The 25,760-nt window shown below is 37.7% G+C and overlaps 1 protein-coding gene across 2 annotated transcripts in view; it reads right to left on the reverse strand.

The window, feature by feature from the left end:
* Positions 1-2,413: 2,413 nt before the first annotated feature.
* stxbp1a (syntaxin binding protein 1a) overlaps positions 2,414-25,760 on the reverse strand; it is a 43,868-nt gene continuing 20,521 nt past the window's right edge. Inside the window, exons 2-20 of one of the 2 annotated variants that reach the window (XM_079834863.1) lie at positions 24,851-24,900; positions 24,471-24,552; positions 21,915-21,991; positions 21,517-21,595; positions 18,960-19,063; positions 17,220-17,368; positions 16,856-16,940; positions 13,863-13,993; positions 13,575-13,682; positions 13,411-13,471; positions 11,728-11,793; positions 11,544-11,624; positions 9,658-9,796; positions 9,446-9,555; positions 9,228-9,329; positions 9,064-9,149; positions 7,019-7,173; positions 5,802-5,959; positions 2,414-2,644 (exon numbers count right to left, since the gene is read on the reverse strand). In XM_079834863.1, the coding sequence (XP_079690989.1) occupies positions 5,850-5,959; positions 7,019-7,173; positions 9,064-9,149; positions 9,228-9,329; positions 9,446-9,555; positions 9,658-9,796; positions 11,544-11,624; positions 11,728-11,793; positions 13,411-13,471; positions 13,575-13,682; positions 13,863-13,993; positions 16,856-16,940; positions 17,220-17,368; positions 18,960-19,063; positions 21,517-21,595; positions 21,915-21,991; positions 24,471-24,552; positions 24,851-24,900 (1,775 nt within the window). In that variant the 3' untranslated portion in view covers positions 2,414-2,644; positions 5,802-5,849. The remainder of the gene's footprint in view (positions 2,645-5,801; positions 5,960-7,018; positions 7,174-9,063; positions 9,150-9,227; positions 9,330-9,445; positions 9,556-9,657; positions 9,797-11,543; positions 11,625-11,727; positions 11,794-13,410; positions 13,472-13,574; positions 13,683-13,862; positions 13,994-16,855; positions 16,941-17,219; positions 17,369-18,959; positions 19,064-21,516; positions 21,596-21,914; positions 21,992-24,470; positions 24,553-24,850; positions 24,901-25,760) is intronic. The other variant, XM_079834864.1, reaches the window with a different exon arrangement.

Consider the following 25,760-nt stretch of genomic DNA (forward strand, 5'->3'; position numbering starts at 1 on the left):
CATTATCATGCTGATACACGGCACCCCCTTCAGGGTAAAATGTTTGAACCATTAGGTGCACATGGTCCTCCAGAATGATTCGGTAGTCTTTGTCAGTGTCACGCACAGTAGGAAATGGCATGATGGTTCACTCTGGGGAACAACCATCAGGGTGTGTGAAGCCTCTTTGGGGCTTCTTCACACCGTAACTCCCACGAATGTGGGAAAGACAGTGAAGGGTGGACGCATCAGAGAACAATATGTTTCGCATTGACCACAAGCCAAAATTTGCACTGTTGGCACCATTGAAACTGACATTTGGCATTGACATGAGTGACCCAAGGTTTGGCAATAGTAGCCTGACCATTTACTCTGTGAAGCCCCCGACAAACAGTTTTGGTGGAACAGTTGAGTCAAAGTGTGCATTTAATTCTGCAGTGAGTTGGGACGCTGTAGTTTTATGTTTTTTTGGATACAATCCGGGTTAATATCTCTAAACACCTCCTTCAGACAACTTCCTCTTGCGTCAACAGTCACTCCTGTTGGATGTAGTCCGTCCTACGTGTTGGTTCAGGCCAAATTCTGAACTAGGAGCCCTCCCTTCGGACAGCACGGCAAATATGTATACTTCTTTTAATCTATCCGATTATTTGGAAGTGTGGACTGATGGAATGTAAAATCAGTGAAGATTGACCACAAGGCTATGCATATATAGGCGTGAAACATCCAACACTATATTGGCCAGTGTTTCAATTTCATTGTCCAAACTCTGTATATGTACATTTATATCAGCAAGAAATTGACAATATGCACAGTTTGATGAAAATAGTCTACGGTTAAAATGTTTTGGGAACCCCGTTATAAATCATAAATTTCCTTATAAATCAACGTAATTGATCAACGTAAAAGAAAATCTGAGATTATCATAGTCCAGAGGTGCGATCATAGAGGAAGTCATGTATGGAACACGTCACAAAAATGTACTGATTTCATATTTGTAATGGAAGCCAATTTATTAGACAGCCTTACTACATCGGTACACATAAAGTATACTTTAGTTTGTGCTTCAACACTCGCAAACATAGAATCCCAGTAAGATCGACAGGTTTAAGACAGACTACGTTCTTATTTATTGATAGTCTCTGAAAAATAAATTTAATAGAAATCAATCCGGTCGACACAGCTATACAACAGCAAACACAAAATAAGTTAATAATTTAAAAATTTAAAATAAATTAAAAAGAGAACCATATAGGCGTTCGCATCACAGAAAACGCGTAGTGCAATATACAACCTTTCTGCCAGAACAGAGTAAAGAGGTAACGGAAACCAAAACGTTAAAAAGGGGGATTGCGTTTTGTTGCAAAGCCATTCGCCAGTGGAAGATATAACATTGCATCAGAAAGAAACAACAAGACGGTCAAACGAAAGATAGATATTACCTATTTTTTTCCCAGTTTAACACTACAGCTACAGCTAATACGTCACAAACACGGTGGCTTCACATTGGCAAAGGAAAGTTTTACTACTTCACAGTCAGAAATTTCACCAGTCAACAGTGAGACGAAAAAACAGTAACATATGGCATATACAACAACACGTTACTCAGTGCATGTCCCGGTTAAACATTGTTTACTAACCAATGATGAGACTTAATCTGACGAGATACAATACTGAAATACAACTGGCCCTTTTTTTTTTGAATTTTTTGAATTCCTTAAACATCTGCAAGCATTGGCCTTCTTCACACTAAACCATGAGGTCTCTCTAGTAGGAGACGTGAAAAGAAAAGGATATGGAGAGTAAATGCTCCCGGAGACTGAAGGAGGGATGACGTTCGCCATCTATGTACAGTGTCTCTTTCACTTTTACAGCTTGAGGCTTTGATCTGTTACTCCTTTTGCCTCCTTCCTCTTCATCACTGGAGTCTCAGAAGAAGCTCAATGTTTCATTTGTATTTTTCAGTGTTTTCACACATGTCAAAAGGGCCACATAGTAGCATCCATGGCATGCACATCTAAAATGAGACAACAATTAAACCCATTAAACTCTAAACTGGGCTGTAGTTTAGCCTTCAGCGTAGGAAGTGATATGCATAATTTTGCCTCACTGGTCTATTTGCATAAAAACCAGTCCCTCCCCCAACCACTTTTAAGCCATTTGAAGAAAAAAAAGAAAGAAAAAAAAAACACAGTTTAATAAGAAACGAAAGCAAAAGGTGATCTACCATTTACATATTCTAGCAGGTTCCATAACATACAATATTACATTTGGTATTTTAGGTTTTTAAATGGCAATTAATAATGAAAACTCAGTTTGACAGTCTAATCATTTGCATCCATTTTAAAACAGAACACTTGCATTGATTCTTTTATTTCAACATTATATATATATATATTTATATATATATATAAATTTATAGAATATTCTTTTTGTCACCAATCATCTATTTTTTTTCTCTTTTTCTCCCAAGCAAGATGCATACACAATTTATATAGGAGCGGGTGAGATTTACAGGGTCGACGGATGAAGGGAGGGAGAGGGTAACTGGGCGATGGGGTTGGGGGGAGGAAGTTGCGATTTTAGCTTGTCTGTTCCTCGTCGGGTTTGTTCATAGCCTTGAGAGCGTCCAGAAGCTGGGTGGGGGCGACGACATGGGTTGAACCTGCATAGATGAGCACCGAGGAGAGAAACAAAGAGGAAAAACTTATACATTTGCACATACACTTAAGATTAACTGTAAAAATGTGTTTTCAGCTATCTATCTATACACACACACACACACACATAATATAAGCTACCGTTAAAAAGTTTGGTGTCAGAAAGATTACTAAGAAACTTATCCAGCAAGGATGCATCAAATTGATCAAAAGGGACAGTAAAGACTTTTCACAACAGTTTTCAACATTGATAATAATAATAATAATAAATGTTTTATGAGCAGCAAATCAGCATATTAGAATGATTTCTGAAGAATCATGTGACACTGAAGACTGGAGTAATGATGCTGAAATTGCATTTTTAAAATAGGCACTTTATTTCGATGGTCCACTTTAGATATTCTAACTATAAGTAACTCTGCAATTACACTCTCATTAGAGTAGTAGTAGAGTGTCTGCTTAATATCTGCTAATACTTTATTTTGATGCTCCTCCAACAGACATTCTACTAACTATAAGTAACTTTGCAACTACATGTCAACTTATTCTACTAACTGTCTACTACAGACTACTAATACTCTAATGAGAGTTAGTTGACATGTAGGTGTAATGTTACTTATAGTCAACAGAATGTCTAAAGTGGACCCTCAAAATAAAGTGTAACCTGAAAATATATTAAAATATTTGTTTTTATTATTATAGTAATATTTCACAGTATTTCTGTTTTTACACTTTTTTTGACCAAAGAAATGCAGCCTTGGTGAGCATAAGAGACTTATATATTTTGCTTTGAATCTAAAAATATTATAATTTAAAAAAAAAAGGGTAAGGATGAAATTTGATTAGATAATTAGCTGAAGACGCATTTCTAACACATTACAGATACTGTAAGATCAAAACTATCCAAAAACATTTGTGCACAGGGCCCTAAACCCACTGAAATAATTTCAGATTTTTGGTGCCCTGTGGAACAAATGTTTATTCTACTCCCTTTTAAACTACTTTTTTTTAGCAAAGCTGCACGTTCACATTCACACTGCATTGCAATAAAAAGCAGTTGATAATAGCATTACCTTGAATAAGCAGAACTGAATGTGTAGTTGCACACTCCACTTTGAACATACATCTAAATAGTCTTATTTTGACCACAGCTGATATAATCTCCTAGGCCAACTAAATGCAAAAATGCAGCTTTGCTAATCGCTACCCAGATACACAATGTGATTTGTAGCTCTTCAACTAGATGAACGGGTCTAAATTAAAGATCCATGAAAACAAAGCATATTATTGTTCGATAATGGCTGGAACAGTCAAGAAGTGTTTCATGTTGCAGTATGGGTTAGGACTGGCATACTGCATATGGTGTGATCATTTACGAACACGAAAAACCAACAGAAAAGGGGGGAAATTAAAAGGGATATAGCTTTAGCAGGCTGACACTTGAATGATGAGATCATTCTTGAACAATGGTTTAGTCAGTAAAGGTATAGAGAAGGACACTTTGTATTACAGGACCTCATTTGTGTGCATTTGTTGGCTTATAAATGTTATACTCTTTGCAATGCTTCCGATTAGATCAGTGTCGGGTGAAAGGAATATGCCGGGTTCTATACAAAGCATCTGTACCATTTGTTTGTAAAAACACAGCAATGCTTTTACAATGGAAGTCTATGGGGCAAAGTATTCTGAAGGGTTTAAATTAAAGGGTTAGTTTGCCCAAAAATGAATATTATGGGCTGCCTATGGTTCAGAAATAGCTTTTGGATTTCTTCAAAAATATCTTAATTTGAGTTCCAAAGATAACAACAAGAGGGTGAGGAATTGATGAAAGAATTAAAATGTTTGGGTGAATTGACCATTTAAAAGAGGAAAATAAGGAACTAAAATATTGCATATAAACTTGTACAGAAATGTACATGGCTAATGTTCAAGTCTTATGGCTATACTTTCATGACTGTGTGTATTTGAACATTGTTACGATGCAGTGCCCCATATACTTCCATTGCAAATGTGAGTTTAGCAAGTTCTTGCCAGTCGCAAGAGCATGACATACACTTTTATTTAACCCAGAACATTCCTTTCAGAGCGAAGACGACTAATTGTAGGTTTTATACAAGTAACAATGAGTAATTTATAAGACTTAATGTAACCACAAGCTGCACAGGAATTACAGTGCTGTAATATAAAGTGTTGCTAAGCTTGTTTAAAACATCCATTTTGAAGTATCAGTCATGAACCACAAGTCTCATTGATTGATTGGTGGTCAGTTTTATAATCAGCTATTTTGAATGCAGGAAACAGTCCCTGAGGCATAACATGAATGTTTCTGGAAAAAAAATGACATAGCCAGGGCCCAAACTAGTTAGTTTTTGAAGATGTTAGTGTTTGAGGGGGGGAAGCGTTAGTGCTAAAGCATATCTGAAGAACACAGCTACATTTCAAGCTTTGGCATCTGCAGAAGAATTATACAGAAAGAAAAGAGCCAGTCGCTCTCTGGCGGAAGTTGTTTTAACATATATTCTTTGCAGACGGCCACTTGGTCATGTAGACGTGATGTGAGGTAGTTTGAGGAACTAGATTAAAAACCAAAAATTATCCTGCAATTGGCATCCAACATCAAATCAATTACCTCTCCATAGTTGAAAAAAAAAAAAAAAAAAAGTTAATCGAGTGATTGCCTTGGATTGTTATTCAGAAATAATCGGAATATGGTGAGTCTTGAGGGTAGATTAAATCTGCGGGAAAATGAAGCTTTTAAAATTTGGGAGGGCGAATGGAGGAAGCCCTTCCTTGTCAGAAGAGGAATTAAAAGGCGCATAGTGAGGAGAATGCAGTTTAATCCACCCAACTGAGAGGATGTGGTCAACAGGGATGGGGTCAGGACCCCTACTGCATCTGTCACTCAAAAAAGGCTCCGCCCACTGCAGTTCTGAATGGGGCATTCAGCCAGCCAATCAAGACCGATCAATATCGGCTGGTCCCAATAGAAGGCGGAGCCTGAATGAGATTTGCAGGTGGGCTTTTCAGTGAGGCAGGAGCCGGACACCCATCCCTGAGGCGTGGTGGCGTTATAAAACGGTAGAGTGTGGTAACAGGAGCAAGAAAAGAAAGCCCTTGTGCTGTGGGGGTTCAGAAAGGGTTTCTTTGTTCGGCTGCCTTTACTTTGTCAGAGTGTGATTTCTCTCTCCCACCCTTCCCTCTTTCTCTCTCTCACTCTTCTGAGGGGTCAGGGTCCTCAAAGGACACCTTAGTGGATTCTCGGAAGTCGGGGTGCCGCAGGTCCATTAGAAAATTGGTTGGGGTGAGCAAGTGAGTAGAACCTGCGGAGGAACAAAGGTGGCTTCACGCTCAGAATTAATCTCACACCGCACCTCACGTTCTTTCACCACCGTTAATCTTTATGGGGACAAAAGAGGGTTAAAACACCATTTCCCACCATCTGTAGATCCTGATGTTTCAGAAATATTTTCCTAGAACCCTGACCAAAAATTATTTTTGGAAGCTCTGGGAAGATGTATCATTGAAGGAAGCCTCTGCAACTTGTAGGCCTCCTTTTATCAACTAAATGTATCGTAACTTATCCCACAAAGATTCACAACTAGTAGCCAATTGTCTCACCTGAGGTCTTTCAACTGCATTGTTCATCTCAGATAGTGATAAAGACCTCATACTTGGACAAAATTGTGTAACCAATTAGAAATTCAATGTGATTGTGAAATGTTCAATGCTCAGTTTTCTTCTGGAAAACAACAGATTTTTTTGCTGTACTACAGAATTAACCTCTAAAGGGGCGTTCGCGCTGACAGTAATTCGCAGCGACAGAGTGACCAAAAGGCGATCATTTTAATGTTGCGAGCATTTGAGAATATGTATGCAAATGTAAAGCAACGTAATACGGCAACTACCAATAGGAGTGGAGACAGTGGAGCTCACGTGATCCACCGTGTGATTACAGCAGTCGGGTAGAAACGCCAATTAGCGACTTGCCGACTGAATCAATCTCAATGTGAACATCCACAAAAAAACATTTATTTTCTAAAAAGTGTATGATAAAAGGACAAATCTAAAACTGCACATCTTAAGCATAAACCCTAGCACACACACACACACAAAACAGACACACAGAAGAACTTACGAACATAGACTTATGAACACGGCTGAGGATCACGACTGCAATTTAAAAGCAGTTAAAACATGACAAGCACAAAATACAAGACAAGAGCACAGGAAAAATATATAAGACAAATTTGCCAGTCTGATTACACATATCAACACATGTATAGTTAAAGGTAAAGGTATCAATCTAAGGCATTAAAGGGTGGTTGCTTAATAACTCTTGAATTTACAGTGATTTTTAGCAGTATCCTCTGCAGACTCACCAACGATGGCCTCCCATTTGCCATTGGCCTGTGTGACCTCATAGGCACAACGCATCTCGCTGAAGGACGCGCCCCCGATGACGAAGACCATGATGCGAGGGCCTGTGCGGTACTCTCCAGGGGTTTTATTCTTGTGCCAGTGGCCATATCGGGCACTGCCATGGGAAAAACGCATTCATGCATGTCAACTTTCAAGGTACGGTTCTTTTTTTCAAACCAAAAGATGGAATCATCATTGTTTTTGCAGTGTCATTTGAAGGTATCTGTTGTTGCAGTACCATTTATGGCCTTCTAGTGGCAGCAGTTAGAGACTGCACTAGCTGTTTTACACCATGTTTCGTCTTTGCCACACTTGCCCACTGAATTATGGCATATATCAAAGTATGTACAGCAAGTGTGCTGTACACGTCCTGAAAAGTGAAGCAAAAACATTTTGATCGCCCCCCCTGGTGGCTGGCTGCAGTATAGGTTCTAAACCCTGCCCTCCATATAATCGAATGGGATGCAAGCCAAACTAAAAAAATCCAATTACACTTCAAATAATGCATTTCCAAATATGGTTTCTGTCATTTTAGGTAGTTCTTATCATGCAGACATATGTTAAAGTGTTTTAAGTTTGGTTATAGTTGCTATAAAACAGGGTTGCTATTTTATTTTGCCTTAAAGCGATAGTTCACCCAAAAATGAAAATTCTGTCATCATTTACTCACCCTTATGTAGTTCCAAACTTCCAAACCTGTTTGAGTTTATTTCTTCTGCTGAACACAAAAGATATTTTAAAGAATATGGGTAACCAAACAGTTGTGGGGCACCATTGACTTCCATAGTATGAAAAATAAAATACTATGGAAGTCGATGGCTACCATCAACCGTCTGGTTACCAACATTCTTTAAAATATCTTTTGTGTTCAGCAGAACAAAGACATGTATACAGGTTTGGAAGATGATGACAGAATGGGTCCCTTACATTTTTTCTACAGTGGAAGGAAGTGGAGACGCGTCGTCATTTGCAAGTATAATGAGAGGGGAAATTGCCGTGAACACTGGTGATCTCGAGTCCGATCAATAGCCATTCAATGAGACCCACCAGCTCTCAGCTCTCCCTCTGTGGGAGTCAGAGACTTCCTGCTTTGTCTCTGCTACTGTTTACAGGAGATGTGCTGGTTTGTTTGCCCTGAAAGCAGAACAGCGTGCCGGGATCATTACTGCTGACCCAGAGGAAATATCTCAGTCTCCACACTGCTTTTAAAAAGCGACTTGGCGTTCACCCCCACCACATATCGCACCACCCACCAATCATGGTATTGATCTCAGTCTTCTCCCCAACCCCCGGCACAAATTATTGATCCTAGTTACTTCAATCTTTTGACTTGTGAAATACAAAACTGCATGTATTCACCTGTGTATTGGGAGTTGTGTGTATGTGTTAGAATTGTTTAGAAGTGTTTGAAATGGTAGGACATTTAAAGGAATTAATAAAACTGCTGTAAGTAGAATTTTTTTTATTTTTAGTTCATGTTAACTAAAGAAGTTAACCTTATTGTAAAGCGTTAACATTTTTAGTTATCAGTGAATTATCTATAAACATAGTAGACATCATATACACAAAAAAAAAAAAAGGTATTCCCAAAAACTTTTCATTCTATTAGTAATGTATTTTATTTTAATTGTATAATATGATGATACTTAGATATTTGAATACATTTTTTATAAAAAAATTTAAACATATTTTATGGAACATGACGGAAGAACACTTAATTTCTCAGAATGCCGTTGTACGTCTAATTTATTAAGTCTTCAAAATGGACCCAAACAACATGAAGCAGGTTTACAAGGCAAAACAGGTAATAAATAATCTGTTCTTACCAATTTTGTTCAATGAACAAAACTAGCCGAGTGTATTTAATTTGCAGTTTATTAAATTCCTCTACCTGTCATTCTATTCAACCTTCCTGTGGGATGTGGCCCATTTAAATTCAAATAACTCATTATTTAAAGGGAGCCTTAAATTCTGAATTTGACCCAACTTTAGTGAGCGTGCGTACCTGACTGCAGAAGTGCTGAAGGAAGAGGATGAGCGTGTTGAGATGTACGGGTAATGTTTGGTGTCCAGCTTCTCCTCAATAGCATCCTGCAAGATTCACAAACAAAGTAAGATCACATATTTACACACAATTTATTTTTTTAAACTCAATAGATCAGGATTTACCTCCATGATATCCTTGATCAGCGGGGTCCAGCGAGAGAGTTGATAGGTCTGCTCGCTCACACGCTCCTTACGATCGAGCTTCTTGCCTCTGCGGAGAGTAGACTGAAGTATACAGAAACCAAGCAAAAAAACATCAATGGCAGGTCACAGAAACTGTACAGTGCTTTAACAGACAGTGACATTTAATCGTTGCTTAAGACAGGAAGAAGATAGCGTACATCTGTGATGATTGGGACGCCCAGGTGAGCCATATTGGTGATGATCTCACTGTCCTCAGGAGGGATCTGGGCGTGTTGGATCAGCTTGTTAAGGTTCTCCTCCGTGATCCCTGTTTTGCCACACATGAACACACAAGCCACGTTACAAAATGGCTGATCAGGGCAATGAAATGCAAACCGAGGTATAAAATGGCTGCCAGAGACTCCCTAACCGTTCTTCAGGAAAATGTAGAGCAGGATGATGCGGATCTTGTCGTAGGTTGTGACGTTGGCATCCAGCAAGATTGGTACGATGGCCCTCATGGGGTCTTTAATCTTTTCACCCTCTGCGTCTGTTCCCATAGCGAGATCCTGCCGGGGGATAGAGCGCAGTAAATAAATTATGTTCAAACGACGTTGATAAAAACATGCATGTACCATAGTTCTTGAATAGTAACCATAGTTTAACCATATAACTACAGCTAAAACTATAGTTTGCACCTCATTATCTTAGTTAGATCATTTTAACCAGTGGCAGATCCTGGTAAAGCTGATATAAACAAAGTTGCTATTCGTAGCTCAGCTTTTAGACACGCACTTCATACTCTATCACTCATTGTGGCAGTTCCATTGCACTTGGCTCCGCTCTGCTCACCCCCTCATTGAAAATGAATCGTGACCTAATGGGTAACTTTTCAGAGTAGCTTCTGAGTTATATTTTCCTCCCCGCCACCTCTCACTTTGGCTGCTTTCAGCCTACACCATAGAAATAGAATCAAATGTCTTTTTAACCTGCCATAAACGGAGCTATAAATGGAGGAGGCATAGATGATCATAGCACTGTACTGTCCTATTACAGGTTCATTAATCAAATCACAAAATAAAACGTGACCCGGCTCCTAAAATATATTCACAGATATACAGTACATTTGCAATTTTAGTTGGATTATTAGGACATTTCAAATCAGGGTTTTTGTCACTTATGGCAACAATCAACAATATTATGTGTAAATATATATAGTATTATTTCACATACCAGACTTTGCAGCAAACAGGTAACAAACTAGTAACAAACCAACTAGTAACAGACTGGTATATTTACAAAAGTAAATTGTATGCGCTTGGCAGATTAACACAAGTATTAGCCCCTCTCTTTGTAATAATGCATGTGGATAATGCACATTTTCTGTTTTCAAATAATTAATATATTGCAGTGGGCTTGTATGGGGCATAATGTATAACAATAATAAGTGAAATATTATAAAGCCAATAAAATTAAATCATTGTTTATACATTTCCAATAATTGGCTCATTGTACAAGCACAAATAGTTAAAATATAATCTAGTTTTAAAAAAAAGAGAGAGAAAAATATCATTTTTGTGTAGATATTTTTTCTTACAGTTGACAGCACTAGTTTAGAGCTAGTCAAACCAAAATTGATTCAGACACCTTCAACATTTTCTCACATTATCAGTTTATTCACTATCATTTAGAAAATGGTAATAAAATTAAACTGTTAAACTGTGTCAGAACAAATTAATCTTGATAATGTCAGATAACTTTGATAGGAAGGTGTGTAATGGATTACAATCAACCAATCAGCTGTCAGCTGTTGAATTTAAGGACAAAATTAGATAATACCAATTTAGGTCAACCAATGACCAAGCAATGCTTCATTCTACTCAGTCTGTGGTGTAAAAGGCCGCATTAGCAATAAAAGAAAAACACTTAAGCAAAACATGGTCAGTTCAAAGTGTCTGAATCATTTTGGTTCCAAATTTTTATCAATTTTACTGGTAGTCCACTGTATGAAGAACTTTTGGGTATAATATGTCACAGTTTCCTTTATTTTGCTATCCTCACTTGCATAAATTAAAGAATATGTGTCCTGAACCCACTAGTAAAAAATTATGTCTGGTGTCTGAATAATTTTTGGTTTCACTGTATATAAATAATAAATAAAATCATTGCAATTAATCTCATAATGAAATAGTAACAATATTATCACATTTGGTGAATGTGAATGTTAAAATAATTATTTTGAAAACATATATTTCATTCATTTCTGACTGTTTGTCTATTCTGTGGCAGTGATGTCTGTCTGGGGTGAAATTGTACCTGCTCTACACGGCACAGCTTGTCCACGGTTCCCTGGTAGTGCTTCATGCAGTCCTCAGCCAACTGCAAATGGGTTGAGTACTAAAGGGACAGATTTTAAGGGTCAGTGAGTTAAATATTGGAACTGCAACTCCCACGAGGTCTCTCGTTTGGCTGATCACACATCTCCAGTGACCTCTCTCACCTTGCTGAGCTCTTTCTGATACTGCGGCATCTTCTTCAGCATTTGAGACAGATCCCTCATGGTGGTCTGAAAGAAACAAAGGACTTTCTCAGAAAAGACAGCAAAGCAAAGGTCAGACGCTGCCTCAAGACACGTCTCTCTGAGCCAAATACATTTCAATATAAAAGCTGTTGTGCTATATTAAATTATACCTAGGGTGATCAGACGTCCCATTTTTCAGCTCTATTTTTAGTGTCCTGAAAAAAAATCTTTTGTCCCGTATTTCTTCTTTCCTTAATTGTCATTGCTAGGCGATTATAAAAGCGAGTAGTAGTCTTCCTCACGCAAGAATAGTCTAATCAAAGGCAGCCAATCTCATCATAGTATATTTTGAAGAACAAAATTACCATTCAATCGCAATTTGTTATCGATTAACTTGCAGTTTGTGAAGGCAGGATATTAGAGAGAGCTGAGGAGATCAAGTCAGACCAAGAGGTCAAAGAAGGGTGTCAGTACATTTAACAATGATCTTCAGAATGAGTTATTATGCACAGTATTGTGAACTCAGTGTGGCGTCACGCTGAATGTAGCGCTCTCTCAGGGTGTGTTCACACTAGTTCGGTTAATTTGGTCCAGAACAAAAAAAAACCCATCTAGTCCTGGTCTGCTTATTGTTCACATTGGCATTTTAACACCGAACCTAAAGGCATAGGGATATGTTCACAACCTGATTGGTCGGCTTTTATTGCCTACATATATTTTGCGTCGGGTGATGGTATTTTGACTCGTGAAGAGCTTATAAAATGTGCAAAGGAGTGGCAGGAATCCCTCCGTCACACACACATACAAAGATCTGCTGCAAGGAGGCACAGTTCTGATGCCTGTACCGAACTGTGATGATGGGCAACATCGCGACTATGATGAGAAAAAACAGGTATGCATGAGCATTCTGTCCTTTTTAGTGTCGCATCTTGTGACACGGTGTCCCATTTTTGGTTTGTTTACATGTCTTTGGTCCATGTTGCGTTCATATTTCATTCAAACCGCACCAGAGTTCGTTTGGAAGCGGAACGAGACCCATCTTTTCAGGCGCCTCGGTCCACTTGTTTGGTGCGCACCCTTTACAGTCTATGGTGCGCGCCAGGGTTCAGATGGCAGCGTTCACACTTATTCAAATGAACCGCACTAACAGAGCAATCGCACCAGGGTACGTTTTAATCAAACCAAAAATGCCAAGTGTTAACACGCCGTCAGACAGTGCGTATTCGCAAATATAGTTCTCTTTTTGCACCTGAATGGCCAAATACAGACACTGTTGTCAAAATGCCCATTATGTGGAGTATCTCACGTGAATATAGTCTGTTCTGGGTTGTGGTACCTGTCCATCCCGTCCCGTATTCCACCATAAGAAATCTTGAATCTGGTCACCCTAATTATACACTATTGCATATAGTACGTCACAGCAGAAATGTGTGTGTTTATGTGTGTTTGTTTGTGCTGTGTCAGTAAATCAATCAATACTAATCCTGCTGTAGCCTCAGAGTGCTTTCACATGAGTCAGCCATCACGCTTTGGATTCGGCTGCCAACGCAATCTCATCTGCCAGGCTATCCTCCCTCGCCCACACAACACTATTTTCTCTTTTCTACTCTTCATTTTTTCTCTCTCGCAGGCCCCTCCCCCCTCAGCCAGACTCCAGCGTACCTTCTCTCCAGTGGTCATCCGTTTACTGGCAGAAAATTCCTTCAGGGAGCGTGTCACCTCCCTGTCAGCGAGGGAAATGAGAAAAGGAGGGAGAGAACATTTACAGATCGAGAATATTACAGAAAAACCAGAGCTTAAGGTCAGAAATATAAGGTTTTACTCACTGAGAGACCTCAGCAATATGTTTGTGCCGTAGCGCCACCCAAAGGTCGTCGTCTTCATGCAGTAGCACTTCCTTCTCACGAGCGTCACCTATCCCACTGGTGTCATACCTACCAGATACATGTCAAAAAAATATTTATATATTAGGTGTTTATAGATTATTCATACATATAGTAGATATTTATACAATGTATTCTCTTCTTAATCGACCAAGGATGTTTATATAATTTACTTGTTATAGGCCTATATATATATATATATATTTTTTTTTTTTTTTTTTTTTTACTCACTTGTAAACATCATTCTCGATGGGCAGCAGATCATAGGCCATAGCCTGGAAGGTGAGCTCGTGCAGGACGGGAGAGACAGGGTCGAAACCCCGGTCCAGAATAATGAGCTGAGAGCGAGCCTTGTCTGGACCCTGCAGAGAGATAGAATATGTCAAAAAATCTACTCTGGCTTCATGTTCAGCACGAGATGTTTTTAGATTAACAAAGCCGCCCACAAACATAATAATGTGGGCAGGAACGAAGCTGACATAAGCAGCTCAAATTTCTCAATATGGAAGTTGTGAAGTCGTTTCAGAGGAAGAATTAAATTTTGGTACAGATTGCGCAAAGAATATTTTTCTTTGGAATAACATGAATCCAGTCCAAATCAATAGCCACGTACACACTGCAGCTAAATTCGGTTGCCAATTCACCTTTAAGGCCTTCAAAATAATTTTCTTGAAGGCAGATTAGCCCCCTCTTTTGGAATTATTTAAGAAATCATGCAACTGTGTAATCACTAAAGGTCTCTATGGAGAGGCTTGAGAATTCCCTAGTTCTGTTTTGAACACATTTAATGATTTATTTATTTATTTTTTGATGGATTTAAAAAATCTCAAAGACTATTTATTATAAAGTTTAGATATTTTGTTTGTTTGTTAGAAATATAGATTTTTTCTGTGAATTTGTGTTTTTGCAGATTTCCCATTCATTTCCTATGGTGTCATTTTTGACCGAAGAGCAATGTTACATACAAGGGGCCCTATCTTGCACCCAGCGCAATTGACTTTGTACACCGACGCATGTGTCATTCCTATTTTGCACCCGCGCAAAGTGCGCTTTTCCCTCCACAGAATCACGTCGCTAAACTAGTGAATGAACTTGCGCTCCCTGGGCGGTTCAGCGCAAAAAAGGAGGCGTGTTCCGGCGCAAACAATCCCTGGTGCTATTTTGCTGTTCCATTAAACAATTGCGCCACTGACCAGAAAAAACCTAGTCTAAAGTCAGTGGCGCGTTGCGCGTTGTTCATTATACTATTTTAAGGGCGCATGCTTGACCATAATGTATAGCGTGAACAACGCGCATACACTTTGCTCATGTAACCTACACAGATGCAACAGTTATTTTTGCAAATCATAAATTGTTACACTAAAAAAATATTAACACATGAGATGACGGAAATCATTGTGGTGTGCCACGAAGATGTGAAAAAATAGGCATAAATCTAGCTTACAAATGATTCAGGCTAATTGTAATAATTAAGGATAAGACCTGTTTGCCCAATAGTGGCAAGACATATATGTATATAAGGACATCTGACAAATTGGTTTGTCCGTCAAGAACCAGGAAAAAAAATCGACTGAAAAACTGAAAAAACTGAAAGACTGAAAAAAAAAAGACTGTGAAATCACCTTTACCATAATGTACAACATTACAACTTCACTTCTCTGTCTTTCACTGCTCTTACAAGCACATCAGTCTCCTCGGCTGTGAACCGCTCCTGGCGTGCGTCTGGTAAATACGCCATAATAATAGCAATCCATAATGGAACTTGCGCACCTGCTTTTATGACGCTCGGATTGGTTTATTCACGTTACGCCCAAACCACACCTATGAATAATGAAGCTACTTCAGACCAACCCATTTTAGATTTGCGCCGGGCGCAAGAGCCATTTATCCCGCAAGGAAAATAGCAACAGCGCCGAGACCCGCCCACAAAGTTACTTGCGCTTCGCGCGTTGACACTTGCGTTTCAGATCGTTAAAATAGGGCCCATAATGTTAGAAAAGTCACCAAGTTTCATATCATTCTGATGAAGCTGTGATTTTTAAAAATTCCAAATGTGGTTCATAGGTTCAGTTTTTCATAGGTGTGTGTTTGTATAAGTGTGCGTGTGTGTGAGTGAGTGGATGTGTCAATATCACACTCTTGATGTTTTAGAGTGTCACCCCTTTACTGCTGTGTACTTTTTTTCAGCATCGTGGCCGATTTGTAGATTGTACACACAAATATTCAGAGAATCTTTGTGTTTTTGCCGATTTCCCATTAATTTCCTATGGTCGGTCATTTATGACCGAAGACAATGAACGCTCCTTTTTATTTTTACGACCAATTAGCATGCTCGAATCATGACCCCAATTTTTTTGGGTGTTTGCATACTTAATGCTAGAAAAGTCACCAAGTTTCATATCATTCCGATGAAGCAGTGATTTTTAAACTTTCAAAACAGAAACTTTTCCGGTCAGAAATTACCGAAGAGCACCAGAGGGTTAAAGGGATAGTTCACCAAAAAATGAAAATTGCCCCATGATTTACTCACCCTCAAGTCATCCTAGGTGTATATGACATTCTTCTTTCAGACGAATACAATCAGAGTTATAACTGAACAACTACCGGTAGTTGTTAAAGAAGTTTTTTAACGTGCATCAGAGATATTTCTCTCTTTTGTATGTGCGATGCAAGAAATCACAGGGAAAGCGGTACAAGCTCATCTTGCTAGAAAAGCAACGAACAAGAACAAGCCCACAATAAACCTAAATAAATCCAAATGCTTTATGCTGAAAATAAGACCAAAATATGAGCTTTAGTTAAAATTGCTGAAAATAATGAGTCTTTCGTTTCTGTAATATGTGGTCAGAATTGCAGATACCAAACACTTGAGACACCGGAAGGTTGCTACGGTTTACCACGGTGTCAGTCATCGCAGTTTCGAGAGCAAGTCTTTTTCCGTACGCACATGATAATTTAGGGGATTCACTCCTGCATTTGAATGCGGTTGTCACTCCTGAAACTTTATAGTGTGTACATGGCCTTCCGTTCATTGCAAGACCAGGGCAGTAAAGAGTTTAATATTGGTCAGTTTTGCATTTCTTTGAATTTAATCGTTGACAGCCCTAATATTTTTAAGTCATAATTTCTTCTTTTATGGGTTTAACAAAAGCCCCCCCCCTCTAGCATATTCATTTGTACATGTATTATCTCCTGCAGTGCAGTATCTGAGATGCGCCGCTCACCTCCCCCATTGTGGGATCATCTGCCTTGTAGGCGTCCAGTTTGTCTTGAAGCAACTGAGCCAGAGTGGCGTTATCTTTATACTCCCTGTGCACAGAGAATCAGAGCATTAGAGCAGACAGACAGACCGAACGTTAGACAGCTCTGTTGATCCTGACGAGCAGCCACTTCCTGAAATCTGATCCAGAGATGACTGGTATCTGTCTTGTCCACTAGTTCCTGCTGTAATTCTATATACTGTATGTTGGATAAATATGATTGCATATGTGAAAGGGCACTATCAGAAACATCCGGTCAGATACAGGAAAATGTCAGTTATAAAGAGCCTTTAAAGACTCTGCACCAATGTGGCCCGTCGTGTCTTACCCTCGGTATCGGACGGCAGGGTATTCCTTCAGCGTGGCACACAGAGTTGCCAGCTGTTCAGCCAACCGCTCCATCACAGGGTTCTTCAGCTGTGTCTTATGAGGGCTGTAGAAGCTCTGGAAGGCATCAGGGTTGTCCAAAGAGAACACCTAAACACACACATGTTCAGACTCATTACTGATAGATTCAGCTTCTTTTTGCTTCGTTTTTATATGCCATTTAGGGGCCCGTAAAAACAATTACATTTAAATTATATTAATTAATTAATTAATGTAATTTAAAACAACTTTTTTCTTATTTCATATATTTTCAAATGTAATTTATTCATGTGATGGGAAAGCTGTATTTTCAGCATCATTACTCCAGTCTTCAGTGTCACATGATCCTTCAGAAATCATTCTAATATGATGATTTGGTGCTAATTTCTTATTATTATTAGTGTTGAAAACAGTTGCACTGCTGAATATTTTTGTGGAAACTGATAAATATTTTTGGGTGGATTCTTTGATGAATAGAAAGTTCAAGATAACAGCATTTATTTGAAATAGAATATTTTCAATGTCTTTACTGTCACTTTTAATCAATTGGATGCATTCTTGCCGAATAAAAGTATGAATTTATTTAAAAAACATCTTTTGAATAATATTGCATATGTTTTTCCCAAATTTTCTATAAATAAATAGATTACAAATTCTGTGACCCTGGACCACAAAACCTGTCATAAGGGTACATTTTTTAAAATTAAGATTTATATATCATCTGATAAATATAAATAAGCTTTTCCATTGATGTATGGTTTGTTAGTTGTATCTCGGCCAAATATTGTCCAATCCTATTTGAAAATCTGGAATCTGAGGGTGCAAAAAAATCTAAATATTGCGAAAATTGCCTTTAATGTTGTCCAAATTAAATCCTTGGCAATGCATATTGCTACTAATAATACATTTTTATATATTTACAGTAGGAAATGTACTAAATATCTTCATGGAACATGAGCTTTACTTAATATCCTAATGAATTTTGGCATAAAAGAATGATTTTGACCCATACAATGTATTGTTGGCCATCACTTGTGACTGGTTTTGTGGTCCAGGGTCACATATTTATTAATAAATGAATCAATGACGGTTTGATTTTTGTATGCATGTCACATGCTGAAGACCTGTGACAGAAATGCCACAAAATGCGTCTCTGTCCTTCCTGTTTCCAAACTGGTATGAGGGATGAGCTTTGAGTTAAGTGAGGTGTCTCCAGTCGGTGCATCAGGCCTTTCTACTGGCCCGAATCTATGCTATATCTCTCTGACAAACTGTGGCAGACAGTTTGTCTGTATAGGTCTTCACAACCACCCCTCCCCACCCCCTGTCGGCACAAGCAAGGTCACATGACTATCCTTCTGCTCAGCAGATGGGTTCCCCTTCATGCTCGTTCCCTCTCATAACCTCCTCTGATTGGCAGAGGCTCTCTGTGGATGCTGCATCGGCCAATTACGTGCTGCTGAACGAGGCGGGCTTGCAAAGCATTGAGCTGCTGCATCATGCCAGGAGACGCACTGCTCCTCTGACTCCACTGAATTAATCATAGCAGACAGCCTCAGCAGCAAAGCATTGTGGGCCAGACTGCATCCCCCCAGCCTCAGAGCTGTTCTGGAACACTCTATTTCTACATTCAGATGCTTCTGGAGTCTATATGGACTGTCATTATTCCCCTCTCTTCCTCTCCACTCCCGAAATTGCTCACCTGGGACTCATAGGGCAGGAAGGCGATGTTGATCTCATTAAGGGTTTTAATGGTTTTGGAGGCACGGCTCTTCACCACTTCATTAAACAGGGGGTCCGGGCAAGCTGTAAGAAACATGGGTAGATGACATAACATTTAGAGCCTTGAAAGCAGTGTATAGGACATTATACATTAGTATTTTCAGTGTGGAGAGACTACATGGATTACAGCTTAAGTATATCTCAAATATATCCGCTGCAATATTTCTTAGGGGCTGTCGATTTAACGTGCTAACTTAATTAATTAGTTATGGGGGAAAAAGCGAGTTAAAAAGTATTAACACACCCGATTGATTGGTGACAAACATGAAGGAGAGCAACAGCTCACTGTGTGATGAAGCCTAAAGAATGCAGTTAGAATAATATATATTGTTGTTATATTTTAGACACAATATTGTCCGCTTTTGCTCAATTTTGCCAGAGCAGAACAATTGTGCGTCTCCAAGCAACACAAAGTGTTTTTTAATTTCTGAATGAATCCGCGTTATGACCGAATCAATCGGGTGAACCAATGATTCAATGGCCCATTCATAATGCCCCTGTCCCAAATGGCACCCTAAACACTCGCAGTCTTCCTACGAGTCTGCACTTTCATGTCGCAACGCCATGTTGACAGTCGGGAAGACAGAAGCTCGCACCAGTGTGGGCTCAGCAAAAGTGCGCACCGAGGGTGCATATCGACTGCAAAGTGGGCCCTCGCGAGCACCCTTCTGAGACCTTAAATGACAAATGGGACACTCTATGGTCTCATGGACTTTAATGGACTAAAAGTTTGTGTAGTAAATTATATGTTGAGTCAAATAAAAAAAGTTTTTTTGCTAAAGCTACTTTTTGTAATGTCTATTTGATGCTTTTATCATTTAAAGAGCACCTATCATGGAATTTTGAAATTTACCTTTCATGTAGTGTGTAACATGGATCTAAGTGAACAAAAACATCCTGCATAGTTTGAAATATGACAGTGCACCGTATATATAGTTATTTTCTTTCAAAAGTAAGAGTCGACTCTGAGTCATTTTTAAGAATCGTTAGAAGACCGAAGCTTTTTCTCTGACTAGATGACGTCAATTTGTCAAGTTATTTGAATACGAAACGCCCACTTATTGCGCTCCAAGACGCCAGTGAAAACCATGGTGAAAACTAGAAAACATCATGGTGACGAGACGCTGTGTTCTGAAGTGCGACTCAAAAGCAAACTTTTTTCATCTGCCCAAGGATGAGCATTTGAAGACTAAGTGGCTTGAAGACAAACCATACATCGTCGCGATTGAGTGTTTATTAGTCGTCAAATGTATGTTTCGCGATCTCAGGAAGCTTTTATTATGGACTTCTATTATGGCACATGGTATCTTCTTCGTCTGTCTGTACATGGACTACATGTGCACAGAGCGCCCTCCGGCTGCCAGTATGAATTGAAAACAACACATAAGAGACTCAATCGCTCATGATTAAGCTATATCTGCGCATTTTGAGGAAGTATTGAATAAAAAAATACTCCTCTGTTTAGAAATTTGACACAGACATATGATAATCTATCAATATGTCTCCTCATTTGCACACTTTTAAACTAAAAGTCCTGAGGGATGTTGATTTGTCGCGAGTCTTCGTGAGGAGAATAGAGGAGTTTTTTTATGAATGAGATCAGCTGAGGCTCATATTACAATCAAACGGTACAAACGCGGTTTTCATATTCATAACTCCTGACACATATTAACAAATTACTGTCACTATAAGACTTTGATGGGCGTTCCGTTTCCGAAAATATCTGCACAGACTATAACAATCACAACTGACTGGGTCATCGGACCAATCACCGCAGATTAGCATCACGTAAAGGCGGGGTTTTGAAAAGTGAATCACTAAAGGAATCATTTGAGAATCACTGTCAAAACAGGTAAAAATAAATGCATATTATAAGAAAACTAAAGTCTTTTTTTGTCATTGCATGCATGCAAAACTGTTGTTGGGGACTTCTAAAACAATATTTGGAACATTTTAAATGCCATGATAGGTGCTCTTTAACACAATAGTGACTTTACATTTTCTTTTGGGGGTAATTTATCAGCCAAATTAGATGTGTTAGAATTAAATACAATTTTATTTATTCATTCATATGCCACATCATAATGAATTTGATAAAAAAAAAAAAAAAAAAAACAATCAAATTAATCGCCTGATATATATATATATATATATATATATATATATATATATATATATATATATATATATATATATATATATATATATATATATATATATATATATATATATATATATATATATATATATATATATATATATATATATATATATATATATATATATATATATATATATAATTATAGTAGTCACATTTATATCTGATGTTACATATCATTGTTTTTAAGTAAGAATCATTATGAAATTGTCCTGCTGAGTGCTTGTGTGGTAGTCTACATTTGAGCGTGGTCCCATTAATAGTGAATATTATACTTCCAGGGCCCTTGAAGTGCAGTGGAGTACCCTCAGATACTCACAGTCAGTGAAGAACACATGAGCCCCTTTATATTTCGTTGAATGGGGATCTTTGAAGTCATTGACGAGAGTCTGCACAGACTGGTAAGAGAAATACAACAAGCTTTAGATAAGAGTGTGTGTGTGTGTGTGTGTTTGTGTGTGTGTGTGTGTGTGTGTGTGTGTGTGTGTGTGTGTATACGTGTGTGTTGTTATAGCAACCACAATGGCCAATAAAAATGACGTGAGTTTCAGCTGTTTGTGTAGGCTGTGTCAATAGTGTGTGTGTATGTGTTAGAGAGTGACATATGCTTAGTGTGTACAGTGTGAAGGTTCCGCCTCCACACTGCGATACAAAAGTCTACGCTGGAGCTGTTATTTTGCTTTATTAGAATCTTCTGAAATGTGCATATTTTAGTACCTTCTCAGTTGGGGTGATCAGATAAATGGCCTCCAAAGAGGGGAGAGGCTCTCTTCGTTTATTGATGTCTTCAACAACTGCAGAGATAAAGGGAGAAACAGAAAGTCAGTCACAGAAGCAGCTTCTCTGATAAAGGGTTATTATTACCGTTATCCTTTATTGTTAATTGAAATAAAGCAAAAATTAAATATAAATATTAGATGTTGACAACTAACTGAAATAAATTCCAGTTGAAGTACTAAAACTAAAATATTAATAACAGTATTATTATTAACCACCTAGTGCTGTTCGGTCAAAGAAAAATTTTAGATTTAGTTTTTTTAGAATCTTTTACTTCTTCGGAATGATTTGAAACTTGGTAAAGGTTTTGGCACTTGCTAAGTGAACACACACACACAAAAATAAATAAAAATCATGGACATGGACATTCGAAAAGGTCAAATGGTCCTGAAAAAAATAGTCACACTTGTGCTGTTTGCATTGGAAACGAATGGGAAGCGAATTGCATCTAGTGGAAACGTTTGGTACTGCGCCCAAACAAAATAGTACAGAACATTTTTTGAGATATCAAACTCAAATTTGGAACACAATTTTTTTCAAGATTTATGGTTTGACTTTCTCACAGTTTTAGAGTAAAACTAGATATTTTTTGGAAAATATCAATTTCATATAAACATTTTAAATGGTATTTTTCATAATAATAAACAAACTTCTTTACTTTTTTTGTTTCATTTTTTACATTCACACATTTTTACACTTTTTCACTTCAGCAATAATCTGCCAAGTGTCTTCATTGAAAAGTCTGTCCTCTATGCATTCAAAATTTACGACAGTTTAAGTTGGAAATTAAATGTTAAGGTCTATGTTCAAAAATGAATTAACAGGTAATAAATGGATCAGAACTATTCCCCTAAATACCAAAAATACAAAATATTACATAAAAAACATCAAAATAAAATAAAGTACATTCTTTTCATTGAAATAAAAAAATTATAATTTTTGACTGTCACGCAAGTAGGGTTAAAAAGTATTAATATAAACTATAATAGTTAATAAATAATACTAAAATAACACTGCTCTGATAGCATAAAATGTCTGCTCAGTTCCTTTATTCCAAAACCTAGTGATATAAACTCACAATTCTGACTTTTTCCTCTCACAATTGTGAATTTCGAGTTTAAAAAAGTCAGAATTGTGAGATATAAACTCAAAATCGTGAGAAAGTATGTAAGAATTGTGAGATTAACTCACATTAAAAAAGGTAATTGTGACTTTTTCTCACAATTCAGAGTTTATAACTTTTTTTTGTGATACGAACGATACGAAAGAGAAATTGAGACAAACGATTAAAAAAGATAATTGTGACTTTACTCAAAATTCTGACTTTTTTCTCAAAATTGTGATATAAAACTTAAAGTTTTGAGATGCAAACTCAAATAAAAAAGGTTAGTATGACTTTTTACTCACAATTCTGAAAAAAAAGGTCAGAATTGTGAGATAAAATGTCAGAATTACCTTTTTTTTAATTTGTATTCTGTGGCGGAAGAAAGCTTCCATACATTTCCACACTTCATTTTATCCAAATGATTATTTACGCTTATTTACGATTATTACGCTATTTACACACATTTGAACATATAACCCAACCCCATTCCATCCCATCCCTAAGCCTATCCATTTGTGTATTATATGATACAAAACACAGGATATAACAGGCAGATACGACTGCAAGTATTCCAAGTGTTCCGAGGCCAAACGATTGATTTGTGAGAAGAAATTCCCCAAAAAAGGGTCAGCGTCTCCATCCGCCGAAGATCATGAACACATTCAAAAATTGCTGCCCGAAGAAACATTATGTCAGCTTTGATAGTGAAATTGCACTGGCTCTCGTATGTTTCGTGGCCACTTGTGTCATTACGTCAGTTTTCATTGTAAAATGTCATTGGCTCTTGTGTGTCTCGTGACCAATCGCATTACGCTAAAGAGTCGGGTGTATCTTTTGAATGAGATATGACTGAGTGGTGGTGTGCATGCATTCACAGAGCGGCGGGGTCATCATTTCAGCGATTAAAACATTAACAACTGTTCTTTGACTTCAGAAGACTTGGAATGCAATATGAGTTAATACTTTTATACTGCTTATGGTCAGTTTTTGCAATTAATTCCTGTAACTGTACTTTTATTTGCCTGTTGTGTGTTTTATATTGAGAAGTGGGTAGATTTAGGGTAGGAGTGCGGTTAGTTGCTCCAAAATATAATAGCCTATAAATATTTATAAAATCATGTCTACTTTTACAAATGCAAAGAATGAAATGCGTCTTGATCTGACACATTGAGCAAACTACTGAAATCAATGGAGTTCCCTACGCGTCAGAAAATGACGCTAAAGGTGTACCCTGTGCGTTAAAAAGTGACGCCAAGGGCCCTGACCAAGTGTAAATATGCGATGATTTGGGAGTGAGAACGTGTTGTCCTAGGAGTCGTAGGCTAGTTGTTAGGAACAAAGGGACACTTTTTTTCCTTTTTTGTAAGAAAACAATTCAAAAAGTAACTTACTAGTAATGCCCTCTGTCATAATATCAGTCATTTTACAGCAAGAGGACAGCATCCTCATGCTGAGCTGGTCCACTATCAAAGCCTACAGACAAAAATAGAGAGCAGAAATGATGAGAGAGTGTCAAAAACAGTAAGTACCACGCTACTTATGCATGCAGTGAAAACTTTAATTTATTAATATGGGCACCGAAATAAATATGCATGCGGTGTGATACAGGCGTTACAGGCGTAACAGGATGTATAAAATAGTTTGGGCTTAATTATTCCGACAGTTTTCCTTGGTCTGCGGCTCAAGGAGTCAATGAATGATTAAAACTGTGGTGCCGTGACAAAAAGAGAGCGTGGTTGCTACGGTGATGGGGTGAATGAGTTTGTCTTACCTTCCATTCTCCCTTCTTCTTCACCTTCTTGATGACATCATTCATAATCTCTGCAGAAGAAGAGAAAAGTTAAATCAACAAAAAAATCAACAACAAAAAAATATTTTATGTGAATTGTATCACTATTTACACCTTTTTACTCTAAAGAAACTAGTGTAAGTAGCATTTACACTACCGTTCCAAAATTTGGGGTTGGTAATAATTTGTAATGTTTTTAATGTTCTCTTATGCTCTAATATACAATTAAAAATGTTAAACATTATTACAATTTAAAATAACTGTTTTCTATTTCAATCTATTTTAAAATGTCACTTATTCTTTTGATGAAAATTTTCACGATCCTTCAGAAATCATTCTGATATGCCGATTTGCTTCTCAAGAAACATTTATTATTATTATCAATGTTGAAGTTGTGCTGCATAATATTGTTACATAATTTCCAGGATATTTTGAGCATTTATTAGAAACAGAAATCTTTTGTAACATTATACATGCCTTTGCTGTCACTTTTGATCAGTTTAATGCATCCTTGCTGAATAAAAGTGTTAATTTCTTCCAAAACAAATATTACCAACCCCAAACTTATGAACGGAATAAGGTACATTACCTTCTTTTAGAGTTAGTGTAAATAGCTTAATTAATTCAATAGTTCTTTGACAGTTTAGAACACCTCTAGATTCATCATATGACATTAGATCATGCCTGCATCATACAAAAAACACTATTATATTTGACAGGAGGCAGCTTGTGTGTTGGTTAATGAATGTTGATGTGTAGGATTAAATATCTTACACAATCAAAACAATGAAGGTATTGGTGATATAGACACAATGTATCATATCACTCTATCACTCCATTTATCATCGTACACACCTGCTCTGTTGCCCTGCAAAGCCGCACTGTGAAGCCC

Source organism: Gobio gobio (genome assembly GCF_949357685.1).
Source record: "Gobio gobio genome assembly, chromosome: 14".
NCBI lineage: Eukaryota > Metazoa > Chordata > Actinopteri > Cypriniformes > Gobionidae > Gobio > Gobio gobio.